Source organism: Oryctolagus cuniculus, chromosome 14 (assembly GCF_051225735.1).
Source record: "Oryctolagus cuniculus isolate XC-2025 breed Fujian yellow rabbit chromosome 14, ASM5122573v1, whole genome shotgun sequence".
NCBI classification, from domain to species: domain Eukaryota; kingdom Metazoa; phylum Chordata; class Mammalia; order Lagomorpha; family Leporidae; genus Oryctolagus; species Oryctolagus cuniculus.
In genome coordinates this window covers 89,032,494-89,045,844 of record NC_142880.1, presented here as the reverse complement: position 1 = coordinate 89,045,844, position 13,351 = coordinate 89,032,494, and the positions used below count along the sequence as shown (strand labels likewise).

Here is a 13,351-nt window from a genome sequence, read left to right as displayed (position 1 = left end):
AAGGGAAATGAATACAGAGAACACATTACCTGATGAACGGGCTCAGAAAGCAAACAGGGCAGTGAGAGGTCAGTGGCCCAGCAACAGCAGAAATCTGCAGCTCCCATTGGGTGAGAGCACATGTGGAAAGAGGCGGAGCTTCAAGGTCTTCTACTGAGACCTGGAGTACACCGGCAGCTCTGACCTGGGAGGGAGGTTCTACCTGGCAGGAGTGGGAGCCATGGAAAAGACTCACGACCCAGAAGCCAGAGGGCAGAATTCCCAGGAAATGAATGAGTCAGTCTCTGCGATTCCACAGAGCAGGGCAAAGCCAGGAAGTGGATCTGAGCTTCTGCCACACCATTCGTCATGGTTGCCATGGTAGTCGTTATGGGAGCGCCTCTCACCTCCACCACTAGGCCGTTTCTCTCACCTGGGATGCTATCTCCACCTGTAAGGCGAGCCCTCTATGCTGCAAGGCGGTATACATCACAAATTCTACTGGCAATCAAAACGAGCGACAGTCATCACAGCGAGACTTGGTTGTGTATCTGGGCTGGTAATGCTGTGGGAACACCTGCATTTAGTGCCGTTTAGCCCCATCTGCAGCCCCTGTCACACCGCTCTACCCTGCCCTGCACTGTATGTAGGCCATACAACAGCCAGATATGTAGGGACACAGCCAGATACTCCAACAAGTCCTGGCTACTACAGGATGACGGTCGCGTTTTGGGGGTGGATGGTGGAGGAATTGAGGATCGTGGGCATTCTTGCTGTCTTTTAGCAAAATGCCTGGAAATGTCACCTAAAGGTCTTTCATTTCATTGTAACGGACGCATTGCAATTACAGAAACAACGGGCCCGGTCGTTCACGTGACCACCCCATGTCCTTGTTTGTTACACACAGGAGAGAATGTGATAAGGAAATGGAAGGGGGTGGGTGGGGGTCAACCGAGAGGGCAGCCACACACACTTGGAAACCCAAAGAGCAAGCCAGCCGCTTCAGACACAGTTCTTGGGTGAACCACTGAAGTTTCAAAACAACCTTTATTCTGTTTGAAGACCTAATACAATGCATTAAAGCAACTTAAAACAACAAGACATAGCTCCATTGAATTTCTATAACTTGAACAAAATGTCAAGGAGGCACACTCCCCCCGCCCCCCACCCCGGTTGCCTTGTAAAGGCAAAATGACAACTGACCATCATATCCTCCCTCTCGTCAAAAGACCAACTTTATTTTAACAACATCATAGAAACAGATTTGTAAAAACATTGAACAGGTTGTAGCTTTAAAAAATACACACGTATAAATGAGTTTTATTTTTTTGTTTTTTTTTGTTTTTTTTTTTTTTTTTAATAGCAGCATCCTGGGCAGCTAATGCTATCTCATGGTGACAAGTTTAAGATCAAGTTGGAGAGTCTTTCCAATTGACCCAATTCTATTCTCTCCCCACCTGTACTAGTATTTTATATAATAGATTTGTAAAAAATAGAATTTGGCATTTTGGAACTTTGTCCCATGTGAGGCATTGTGCTTACAAACTGCCCCTTTCTCAAACGACCCTAAACTCAATACCAGGGTCTGCTTTCCAACTCACTTGGATACCATGCATAGCAAAAGCAGTTGCTAAAACCAGCAGACTTTTTCTCCCAATAAGGAACATCAGTAGGACTTCCCAAACACACCACCAGCTCATAACCAGCTATATGACAAAGCAATCGGTTCCCCACAGTGACAGCTCACATAAACACAAACTGACTCGATAGATACACCGAAAATGAGAATCTCCAAGATAAACGGGATCATCCAGACCAACTCCCTAAAGGAGTCGCTTCAAAACACAGGAAAAAGTCAAAAATTATGAACTTCTCACTTCACTTGCAAGCAATTTTCACCTTGGTAAGACAGAACAAAGCAACCTCAAAGGGAGTAAAGCGACCCAGACAGATACACAGGAGCGGTACTGAACACTTGCTTGTTATGTACTTGAACTCGACGACTGTGGAACTGTTTGTGCGGAGAGGTGTACTGCACACACCGGAAACACAGTCCATGCACATATACATATATACATATATCCAGGGCTGTGAAGTTGCCGAATGTCACACACACGCTTCCTGCCTTTGCACGTGGTTATGGTTTCTCTCGAGTGTCCTCGGAGGTCCTCGGGCTCCCACCTGCAGCCCTACGGCAGCCTCTCTGCAGCTTAGCTCCGGTTCTGCCTCTAGGAAGCGACATGGGTGGGAGAGACTGATGCACAGATAAAAATCTCCTATCAGGAGTGCCTCTGCTGTATGCAACTGTAGTCGTGAGCCACTCGGAGAAGGTTCTTAGGAGATGACTGACGGATGGAACCCAGAGCCCTGCTGGCCTGACGCTTCCAAGCACAAATGTGCTGGGCCTGCTCTACTGCCATTGAGAAGGCATTGGGCAGGGCGGGGCGGGGTCTCACTGCTCTCTGCTCCCGCCTGCAGCTCCAGGGAACGTCTATTGCACTTCTGCTTGTGAGATGCAAAAATAAGGCAACTGCCTAATACTATGTCATCTTGCGAAGAGTGTTGAAGCAAAACACATGAACAAAACTGTAGCTTTAAAGGAAACCTTTGATCTCAGACCTTCTATCTTACTAATAGTAAATGAAAATTATATTTACTAGCATACATATTGTGCTACACCAATCCCCCCCCAGGAAAAAAAAAAAGACCCCAACCTACCTGATAAACTAGTAACTAGTGAGCTCTTAGACTTGGGTGTGACGTGGAACAGCATCACCACCCGAAGTTTCAAAGCATCGACACTCACAAAACGAACGCCAGGGAAATCATCAATTGTCTATGACCGGAGGGAGGTCAGTAATGGTCGAGTCGAGGGCCGACAGTCTGGCTGTGAGACCGAGTTCTACTCTTGAGTAGGAGTAGCTTCAGGTACAGAGGAAAAATAATACATTCTATAGACAGTTAACTCAGCTGCTTCGACCTTTTTTTCCCCAAAGTTTTTTTTTAAAGGAACAACATTAAAAGACAAAAACAAAACACCATCGTTTCTCGGCCTTTTGGCTGAGATCAAGTGTGTAAGAAACAAAACGCCCTCACCTTAGTATCTGAAAGGGAAGGAAGCTGTGGTTGGCTCGAACAGGGAGAAGGGGAAGCTGAAATAGCAAGATTCCATTTTAAACTACCAGGACAGGAGCCATGGTTGTCATTTGCCTTCCTTCCTCGCAACACCCGACCAATTCCTACTCAAAATAACAGCTTTTGCATATGTAAATCAGGGAGAGAGACCTCTCTCTCTCACCCTAAATTGGCAAGATTATGCTAAGAACCCCGGACTCCGCCCCACAGTGAAGTGTGTAACACACACGATGACTTGGATGAACGAGAGGGTCCACCATTTGGATTTCTGCAATGGCCATGACTTTAATGAGCTCCAGGAGCCTGCAGCAATGAGTACGCTCTTGCCTGTTTATGTTCCAAATCGAATGGAAAGCTAAGAACAAACATCCCACTAAAAGTAATTTTTTTCAGGTCATGCTTTTTCTAAAATGAATGTTTGATGGTCATAATGAATAGTCTCATGTTAAGAAAAAATTACATTTTCTAAAGGCAGAAATTTCTTTGAACTGACGTCCTCAACAAAGGTGAGCACTGTTCCAGGAACCCCGAAACAGATTCCCGGCACTTCCTGTGTGAGAACTGAAACACCTGACCAGCTGCACTGTTAAGAGTTACAGTAGGTTGAGAATTGCCATTCACTGATAACAGCTAACGCATCCGCATCCGCTTGGGAAAAGACTGAAGGGCAGGCAACTTTCCCTTGAGTCTTCTCTGTTTTCACGAGAAAGTGCATACCATCCCCCCTGCCTCCCACCACCCTGCCTGTTACGCCCCCTCCCCAGGTTCCAGAAGTTCACAATTCATTATGAAACAAACATTGCTAGGTACCGTATTTTAAGAGTCTTAAAACAACATCGTTGGACTCTGCAATACTTTGTCATATTTATATAATCTTTTTCTTTTTCTTTTATTTAATAAAGCAGCTTTGAAGCTTATCAGGCACTGCCCAACAAAACATTTAGTCCAAAAAAAAAAAAATCTGTTCGGAACTTTTTTAACCTCAGGCTAACAGCCAAGTACTCTGTACAAGGAAAACTGTAAAATAGTTCATAGTTTTAATTCTGAAGCCATTTTTTAAAACTGGCATCCTGTACATTTCTTAAAAAAAAAAAAAAGGTAACAAAATGAATATTAACAAAAATCAGGGATGACAATATTTTCAAGCAATGAAACTTGGGGGTGGGGAAGCTTATTCTGAAGGTACATTTAAAACAGACGACGACTTAATGAAACTTAAAGAATTGCATAGCGCTGTGAATTTAGCCTTCGGCAAAACAAAACAGAAGCTATTTGGTATTGGTACAAATCCATCTATTTGATAGTTAGTCATCCAATATTATGTACATATTTTATATACTGAATGTCATTTGAAGGTCTCTTTTCCGAGCTCCACTTCTTCTGTGGCTGGGTTCTGTTTGTCTGACGAGCTCAAACAAAACACTTCCCGGCACTCCGAACGTACACGAGCGGACGTTCTCCCAAAGTGTCCCTTGGGAGTGAAGTGCCTTTCTGCTACATATCATTCACTCGTGAGAAAGTGAGAGAACCCACAGTGCCATGCTGAGTCCACCGCGCACAGCAACGCCCAGGCCGAACCAGGCTGGCCCCACGCGTTCTCCGGGCTGGGGCTCGGCGGCCCTGTCCACCCTCGGGTCTCCAGAGTCCCCGCGTGTAGCTGGTAAAGCTTCGGTAAGCATGAACAAGCACCATGGTTAAAGGCCTCTTTGTCCCTGCACGCAGAGATTTTTGCATTTCTTTTTCTCTTTGTGTTGTTGTGGCTTCAAATTAAACAAACAAAAATAAAAAGCACTCCGGATTAGAAACGTATGGTCATCATCCTATAGCCCAAGGCTGCCTGTCTTCCTCTACTACCTCTTTTCTTTTTTTGTGTCAAAGAAAGCTCTAAGTCCCATCTGCAGCCAGATGGCTTCGTTCCCGCAGCTCAATGCTCAGGTCACGCTGGAGAGGAGCCCTTTGCTTCCCAGAGGCCTCGCGGTGTTGCACTGGAGGAGAAGGATCGAGGGTGAGCGCTTCATCGCCTCTGCTGTGCATAGACCGGGTAGGCTAGTGTGACGTTGAGAGAGTCGTTGTGCTGCACGAGCGAGGTGTGTTGGTAATGTAGCACCAGTTCTTTCAGGGAGCTGTACAGGTTATAGGGCTCGGCGAAGCCGTAGCCGGTGGCCGTCTTGTTGATGACACAGTGCTTGACCTCGCCGTCCACCCTGCAGGGGAGACAGAGCACACACTGGTCAGGACTGTTCATGACAGCATCGTCATCGGTGCAGAGCAGCCGCCACGGGTGGGGAGTTGGGGGGTGGGGAGCAGTCTACGGTCACGGTAGCCCCTGCCTGGGAGACCTGGGTAGGCCCAGCTCCAGGGGGAGCCCGTGTTTTCATCTTGAACATGGTTCAACAGGAAGACGATAGTAATCGATGATGATGTAATGGGGTTGGTTTGGGACGTGAAATGATGGATGTGGCCTGGCATACAGGGAGCACAAACCAAAGAGCTGCTCCAACCCCGCCGAGTGCTGCCGTGACCCGAGCGCCAGCAGCTGCTTCCTGGCCCTCCCTGAACGGTCCCCATGGCTCTGCCTCCGCACTGCCTGCCTTCTCCCACATTCTCCGTCTTGGGTCAGCGCTTCTTAGAACCTGTCTCTCCTGGAGGACGCTCACCTGGCTGCAGTCGGAGCGTGCTAGATCCAAAACTACTCTCTGAACTATTAGAAAGAAATGGAGAAGTTGCCCTCAGACGGGAGCTTTCCCCACTGGGATCCTGTTCACCTGTTTCTGGGGGCTACATCACCTATGGGCATGCTTTCACCTAACTATCTTAGCCTTGGGACAAAACAAAAGCCCAACGGAAGCAGCAAGAGGAGAAGAGAGATCCCAGACTTTCATTGGAAGACTGAGGCTTAAAATCAATCCTTGAAACAGCAGGGGTGTCTCTATCAGAGCCCGTGAGATCCATTTCCAGCTGGCCATGAAGATAGAGGTCTGTGCTGTTATCCTGGAAGCCCCTCCCCGACCAGAACCTGCCCCCAGAGCTGACCGACGAGAGGGACGCGCGTGGAGATACGTACACCACGGAGCAGGCGTAGCAGCCCTGTTTGCTGCTCTCCCGGACCAGAAAGGTGCCGTCCCGCTTCCCGCGCAGCAGGGTTTCGGCTTTGTTGCGGTTGCTGCTGCCGACGTTCCACGTCTTCTCGTCGTGGTGGGGCAGGTCCTCGTCGTCCTCCACCAGCGAGTATTGGCTAGGCGGGAAGCAGAGCAGGTTGCTGCAGCTGCAGGGAGCCTCGGCCTGGCCCGCTCTGGTCCCTTTCACCCCCGGGTGCTGCCTCGGCCTGCCTCTCTGTCCTCAGTGTTCCACTCCCCCTGGGCAGCTGCCAACCCAACTCCCTGCGACCGGCCAAGTTACGCCATTTCTGTTTGCAAGTCAGCTACAGTCCTCAAGGTAACTGGACAGGCAGGAAACAATCCCATCTATTCAGTTTGATCAGAAAATGGACTGGGAATGCCACCAGTTTTAAGTAATTCAAATAAAACATAAGCATGAAAATATATGAAAACATGATTTTATTTTCCTGTTCCAAAAATATTTCTGGAATTGTTGAGATGTTCACGTCCTTCACTGTGGACACGCAGGGTCATTTCACAACTTTACGAGCAAAAATAAACACAAGCCCTCCTTAGCTAAACTTTCCTTTTTTAAACTCTGGATGATGGCACTGAATTTATCCAGTTTTCTCCCAGGAGATGCTCCAAGCTTAGTAAGATTCCCCACTTTGTCCTAAAGACAAAAGCGAGCCGTGCGCGTTCCTGAAATGAGAACAGGCTCTTGCCCTCGCCCCTGTTCAATTCGCTACTTACTCTTCCGTGTTCTCGTTGCCAAGCCACTCGTTCAGCTTCTTCTGCCGGACACCTTTCTGCGTCAGCCACCTGGAAAAGCAGTTCCAAGAGGCAAACATGTGAAGAGGTTGTTCTTCACTTGCGCCGTCTCCCTCCCGCTTCCAGGCTTCTGTTTCAGACACACTTACATCAAGTATTGGTCTCTCGTCTTTCTCAGCTGGATGAGGTCTGGTTTGATGCTATTCATGCGTTTGTCGATCTCCCGGTACTCGGCCGCCTGCTTCTTCAAGTCCTCCTCCAGGCGTCTCCTGCTGTCGATAATCTCGCTGATTCGAGACTTTAACTTATCATAATTGTGCATAATCCTGCAGGTGAGAGAGAGAGCCATCTGTAAGGACCTGGGGAAACCACGCAGGTTCCCCCAAGTTGATGAGAAGTTTCCCGACAGTATGCCCCTAGCAAAGAATGCTTTTTCTTCTTGCCGCGTTTAGATTATGCAAAGCACAGGACCCAAGATCGTCCGCTGCGAGGGTTATGGCTGTCTGAGCACAAGGCCAAGGGAAGTGCATGTGGCTCACCCACCTTTGTATTTCCTTCTCATTGCCTTCGCGTTTGAACTTTTCTATGTATTCTTTGCTGTACCGCTCTTGGGTTTGGCACTGTTCTTCAAATATTTTTATGGTTTCATTAAATGCTTCAATAGCTGTTCTTTTCATTTGGATTTCCTATGAGACAATTTTAATAAGACAGCGTTATGTCTTTCCTAGGATGATTTCTTACTGCAAGGAACAAGGACATTTGACCTATATCACGGCCAGCTTTAGGTACAGCTGGCTTGGTGTTTGGCGGGGACTGGTTCTAGGTCTCCCTGGGATACCCAAACCCGAGAATGTTCAAGACCTTCATGTAAAAGGGCACGGTATTTGCACACAACTCACACCTTCTCTCACATAAAAATCTTGAAATATCTAAGAGGAGGTAAGTACGATGTAAGCAGCGGCTATCCCGTATTGTTTAGAGGATAATAATGAGGAAAAGCAATCTGTGTGTGTTCAAATGGATGTGGGTCTCATGGCTACCGAGCGCCGACTGTACGTTCGTATTTGAATGGGTTTTATGAATTTGAGTCGTTCGAGCCTACTACCACAGAAACGCACATTTCTTTTAGGAACTTACTCAATCTATGGAAAACAGCAGCCTGGTTATTTCCTACAGTTCTCGGCTGTGGAAAAGCCATTGCAGTGGGCGGCATCTATGTGGTCTTCCTCTCGCAGTCGCAGAACAGTGACCCAGAGAGGAGGAAGCCTGCGGGACAGCGCTGCAGTAAATGCGGCCTTTGCTTGACAGGGTGGGGGGTGTGACAGAGACCCCCCCCTTTCAGAGAGCACACTAGTCTGCCGAACGTGCAGTTACTAACGTCCAAGCAGAAATTACGGGCAGTCCACCCAGCATTCGTGGCCGACCCCTTCTAGTAGCACGTAAAGTTAACCTGCTCAGCCACTTAAAGACTTTATTTGAATAAAGATTTAGGGATACTGTGCTAGATGAATCAAATCCTCCTCTATTTCACTCACAAAAACTCAACTTTTTTACCTTTTCTCTGAAGCTGAAGGTATCATGTACCAGGTTCTAATAACGAAGAGCGAACCTTCTAATCTTTCACAGAGAACTCACCTGGGAAGTACGGGTATACTCTTCATATAATCTATCATATTCCCGGCTTTTCTCTTGAAATTGAGTGTTATATTCATGTAACTTTTTCCCTACAGCTTCAATATTATCTTCTTTAACAACCTGATCCTAAAAAGACGGGAGAGCAGAGGAAAAAGGAAAAATAAATTCAACCGATAAGGTAGTTAACCAAATAGCAATTGTTTAATAACATAGCCGACATGGAAAAATCTTAAAATTGCTGAAGAAAATCCCAATTTTAAAGTCGCGAGTGTAAAGGCTTTCATAACTCATCTGCTTGAAAATTGAGTAGTAAAAGGACTTTGTCTAAACATCATAACCCATGTAATTAATTGTTTGGATTACCTGTTGGTATTTGGACACTGGATAAAGCAACTTCACATCCAGTTTGGGATTATACTGCGCTAGGGATTCATTCCGGTAGTGGTTTATTAGTTCAACCACAGAGTTGAAGGTTAATGGGTCAGAGAAGCCATATTTCCCATCTCGGTGAAATATTTTGATTAATTTGTTATTTCCTCCTTTCCTGTAAATACAATATAAAAATCACGGTATTGAGATTTGCTTAAAAAAAAAAAGTGTGTGTAACATCACCCATTTTGGCTGCACCCTGACTCACCTTAGTGTGAGAGTATAATCACCATGCATCTTAGTAGATGCATCTCGTACCAAGAAGGTCCCATCTGCCGTATCTCGAAGTTTCTCGTTCACCTCTTCCCTGAAACAGAAAAAACCCCAAGACCATGCTCACTCAGAGGGCTCGGTGATTATGGGGCCACAGTTCTTTTTTTTCAGTAGACTTTCTTTGGTGAGCAGTTTTAGATTCACAGCAAAACCAAGTGGAAAGTCCAGGCAGTTCCCATAGCCCTCTGGTCTCACACCCTTGCCTTATGAACTGCATTTACAGAGCTTACTAGTAATCTCTTTACATGGAAATACGATCAATTCCAGCCTCATTATAAACAGGTGCCTGGAGATTTTCTCTTTTAAATGTACCCACTTTTGCTACTGGTGGTAGATTTTTATTTCTGACAAATCACAGAACACTATGATCCCCAAAAGGTTTCTCCAACCCTTGACTACTCCCCCAAAAGCTAAGAAAAAGTCATGGTGTGTTACTGTTTCAGGCAGCAACACTAACTCTGCGAGGCTCCTTTGCACGCCGCCTTTAGATGGCGCCACTTGAGCCTGGCACTTCCCTGACCCCTCAGTCAATCATGAGACGTGGCCAGGCGTGCGTTTCCTGGGGCATCCGGCACCCACACTGCTCTGCACAGCCCAGTGACTTTTCTGGCCATCTTTGGATGAGAACCAACTATGCTTCATGCTTATGTTGGATGACATCCTACAGATGGAACTCGGCGAGCTGGGGCTTTTCTTTCTCTGAACCTCACACCCCCTGGACCGCAGGACCCGGAAGGGTCGGAGAGCCTTACCTTGAGATGTCCCCCCAGTACCATTCTGCGTCCTGCAGGGACATGTTGTTGTTCGTCCCGTTGTTGGCAACAGTAGTGGGTTTTGGTGGTTTGGGGGGCAGTGCTGCCGAGGAAGCAGAAAGACAAAGTTGTCTGCAATCCCGAGTACTGGTGACCATCTCACAGTGCACCCAGCAGTGCTTTGGATCGACACTAGAGTTTCTAAAACATACCCCCATAATTCACAATTTCGGGCAAGGTGGAAGACAGTTTTCTTAAAAACAGAAAAAGCAATGAAACAAAAGGGAAAAAGAAGGGACAGAGACTCTTCGTGCTTAACAAACCGAATACAATGCAGAGTAAGTCCACAGTCCTGGCGTTTTCCACGTCCTGATTTACTTACATCAAAGTTTCCTGCCTGGTCAAACCCATTAAAATAAGAAACTGAACATATGAGCAGCAAGAAGAACAGGAGTTGGCTTTAGCTGCCTCTTATTTAATTACAACAGACGAATTCGGTCTCTGGCCTCCACAAATGCTGTTGCGGGAATAAAAACGCTCATCTTCAGCAGTATGTTTTGAAGAGGAGGAACTGGGTTTCTCTAATCTTAGTATTCCAGGCACTGTTCTGCCAAAAGCCACTTTAAGAAACTCATCTGTGACCTAAATCTCTTTAGTATTTATGTTAATATTCTGTTGGATAAACTGTTGCCCTATGCCAGCCAGGGTGATTAAAAAACCAAGAGAGCCCCCCTTCTCCCCAGCCTCACATCAGTATTCATATAGGAAACAGTTACAAATAAAAACACTGCAGTGTTTGAGTTTCTTAATTGGGGGTGGGGGGGAGACAGAGCACTGACATTGGAATCAAACAGTTTAAGAAACAAAATGAAGCTAGGGTCTTTAGCTAAAATTCTAAGAAGTTTGAAAGCAGTTGCTACCTTAATTTAGGACTACAATGATTTCAGGTGTCTGTCTCAAACAGACTAAGATGACAGACATATTTCAGTTGTGGAAAGCCAACTTCTGTATTCGTCACAGTATCTGAACGGAAGAGACAGCAAGCAAAGTCTGCACATTAGAGTCAGGACAGCCCCAGGTCCTGGAGAAGCGAGTTGCAATCACTGTTCTATTTTCCCTGCTGTCCTACAGGACCCAGTGCTAACACTGCCAAGTGCCACAGTGTTCTCTCCCGCAGTCCTCAGAGCAAAGCAGCAGAAAGGAGCAGGCTTTGAATTAAAGGAGCAATATGCAACAAAATAACCCAACTAGCAAAGGGCCAGGCTGAACAAAAGACACCAGTGAAGAATTCAATTCCTCCCCATTCAAGTAAGAATAAGCATGACCACACACACAGCCTGAGCTGCCTGCCTCCACGGGCAGACAGGCAATCTTTAAATTTCAAGCTATGAGCCAACTAATTTTTAATCAATGGAACAAATAAATAAAAATAGAAATGTAAAAAGGATCTCACGGCAGCTTTCCAAAAATAAAAGTAAAAATTAAAAGCCACAACATTAACTAGCTTTCTACAATAACACTGCAAGATTACCTGGTGGATCCATTTCTATATAAAACATCAAGTCTGTGCCACAATTTATATCTGTCTTGGCATATTCTAAATCCAGGTCTTCCATATTCCATATAGTGTTGTACATTTGTGCGAGAGTTCCCTTGGCTGGGCTCCGTTATAAGAAAAGAGTCCGGCTTTCTTTGTAATGGTGTCTTGGAATTCATTTTAAAACCTATAAGTGGCTGCACTGTAACCTATTACATCACACACCCCAGCCAATCAAGTCAGAAAAATGTCACCAGACCACTCCTGCTTCATCAGTTCTTCCCAGCCCAGCCTTACCACAACCCCAACCCACATTTCCAAGCCGCACCATGAGACCCGCTCAGCGTTTCGGAAGGTGTTTAATTTGACTGTTCTCCGGCAGCAGTGAGTTTTCTAATTCCTTTTTTATTACTCCGTGCAGCATGGTACGCTCCGCGGTTGGCAGGATGACAGACACCGATATGCTGCAGCTCCCAGCTCCCTCCCCCCACCCCCAACCTCCCCAACGGTGCATCTGGGTTTATAGATAGCCCAGTCCTGCCTGGGTTTAAAAATCTTACAAAAGCGTCAGAATGGTATACTTCAGCCATGCTCCCACACATACTGAAAGCAGAAAGGATCAAGACCTCTGGATATTCCATTTCAGCCTTCCGTAATTCCCTGCAAACTCGGAACTTAAACGCTGACATGAAGTACCAGATTAGAAAGGACAATTACAGGAAAACGTGCAGACAGGACCTCCTTCCCCGAACACTCAGAAGTTGCAATTCAACTTGACAGAGTAAGGCAAATGCTGAACAGGCAGAGATGCTGCTACCAACAGGAATGATCCAGACATAGCTGGAAATATCCATGAGAATTTGAATGTTATGGTTCTAACGAAACTGGGCGAAGCCAGATGCTGCCTCTGACAACCGGAAGAAAAGCAGGCCTTGGATCAGAAGGCAGTTAGGTTTGCAAAGTGTCTCCCTGGTGGATGCAGCGCCACACTAACCCTGCTCCAAGGGGAGGGTGATGTCACCTCTTTTTTTTTTTTTTCCTTTCCCCCTTTATCTCCCATGCCTCGCTCTGGGGAGGCATTTCTTAGCAGTGCAGAAATCAGCTTCCCCTACCATCTGATGATCCGCTCGGGCTCTTCATAAACCATTCTGGGGGCGGCAGCGGCACCTGTGTTCCCACCGTGACCCGCTCTCTTTACAAAGGCTGTGACAAGGCTGGGGAGTGGGAAACGGGGGCTCATTTCGGGAAAACTTAAGTGGGCTCTGGCACGCGTGTCCCTGTCTGTCAGCTGGTGCGGCGAGTTAAAGCACCCAGGGGCCCCTGGAACTTGTCCCCTTAGGGAGCAGCCTCTGCTCTCCCAGCACTGCGCACTTCCCCCACCCTCGCCGGTCCCCCTGCCGCCTCTCCCTTCACTCACACCTTCCTGTTCCCCGCAGGCGTCAGGGGAGCCTACACGCAATTTCCAACCAGAGCGGCCAAAGATGGGGGGTGGGGCAGGGGAGAGATGCCCTCGCATGAATGCAGAAGGAAATTCTTCGTGAGAATGTTGACTGCCCCAAAGTAAGGGGACGAGTCCTCTGGGCTGCAGGCCCCCTGCGGCAAGCCGACCCAGGGAGCAGGTGATTCTCCGAGGCCGGCCCCCAGCCCCGACCCCGACCCTCCAAGGGCGCCATCCGCCTGGAGCACAGAGGGGCGCGCGCCCCTCACCCTCCGCCCGCGCGCCCCAGGCAGCGCTCCCCGCG

General features: G+C 47.3%; 1 protein-coding gene across 7 annotated transcripts in view; it reads right to left on the bottom strand.

Annotated features, from left to right (window-relative positions):
* Positions 1-1,007: 1,007 nt before the first annotated feature.
* Positions 1,008-13,351, bottom strand: part of PIK3R1 (phosphoinositide-3-kinase regulatory subunit 1) — an 88,439-nt gene continuing 76,095 nt past the window's right edge. For 6 of the 7 annotated variants that reach the window (XM_002714070.6, XM_051853438.3, XM_008262302.5 and 3 more), the window contains 9 exons: positions 10,073-10,175; positions 9,256-9,354; positions 8,982-9,162; positions 8,619-8,744; positions 7,527-7,669; positions 7,133-7,309; positions 6,966-7,034; positions 6,179-6,349; positions 1,008-5,318 (listed from right to left, as the gene is read on the bottom strand). In XM_002714070.6, the coding sequence (XP_002714116.2) occupies positions 5,129-5,318; positions 6,179-6,349; positions 6,966-7,034; positions 7,133-7,309; positions 7,527-7,669; positions 8,619-8,744; positions 8,982-9,162; positions 9,256-9,354; positions 10,073-10,175 (1,259 nt within the window). In that variant the 3' untranslated portion in view covers positions 1,008-5,128. Of the gene's footprint in view, positions 5,319-6,178; positions 6,350-6,965; positions 7,035-7,132; positions 7,310-7,526; positions 7,670-8,618; positions 8,745-8,981; positions 9,163-9,255; positions 9,355-10,072; positions 10,176-11,603; positions 11,990-13,351 lie in introns of those variants that run through there. The other variant, XM_051853439.3, reaches the window with a different exon arrangement.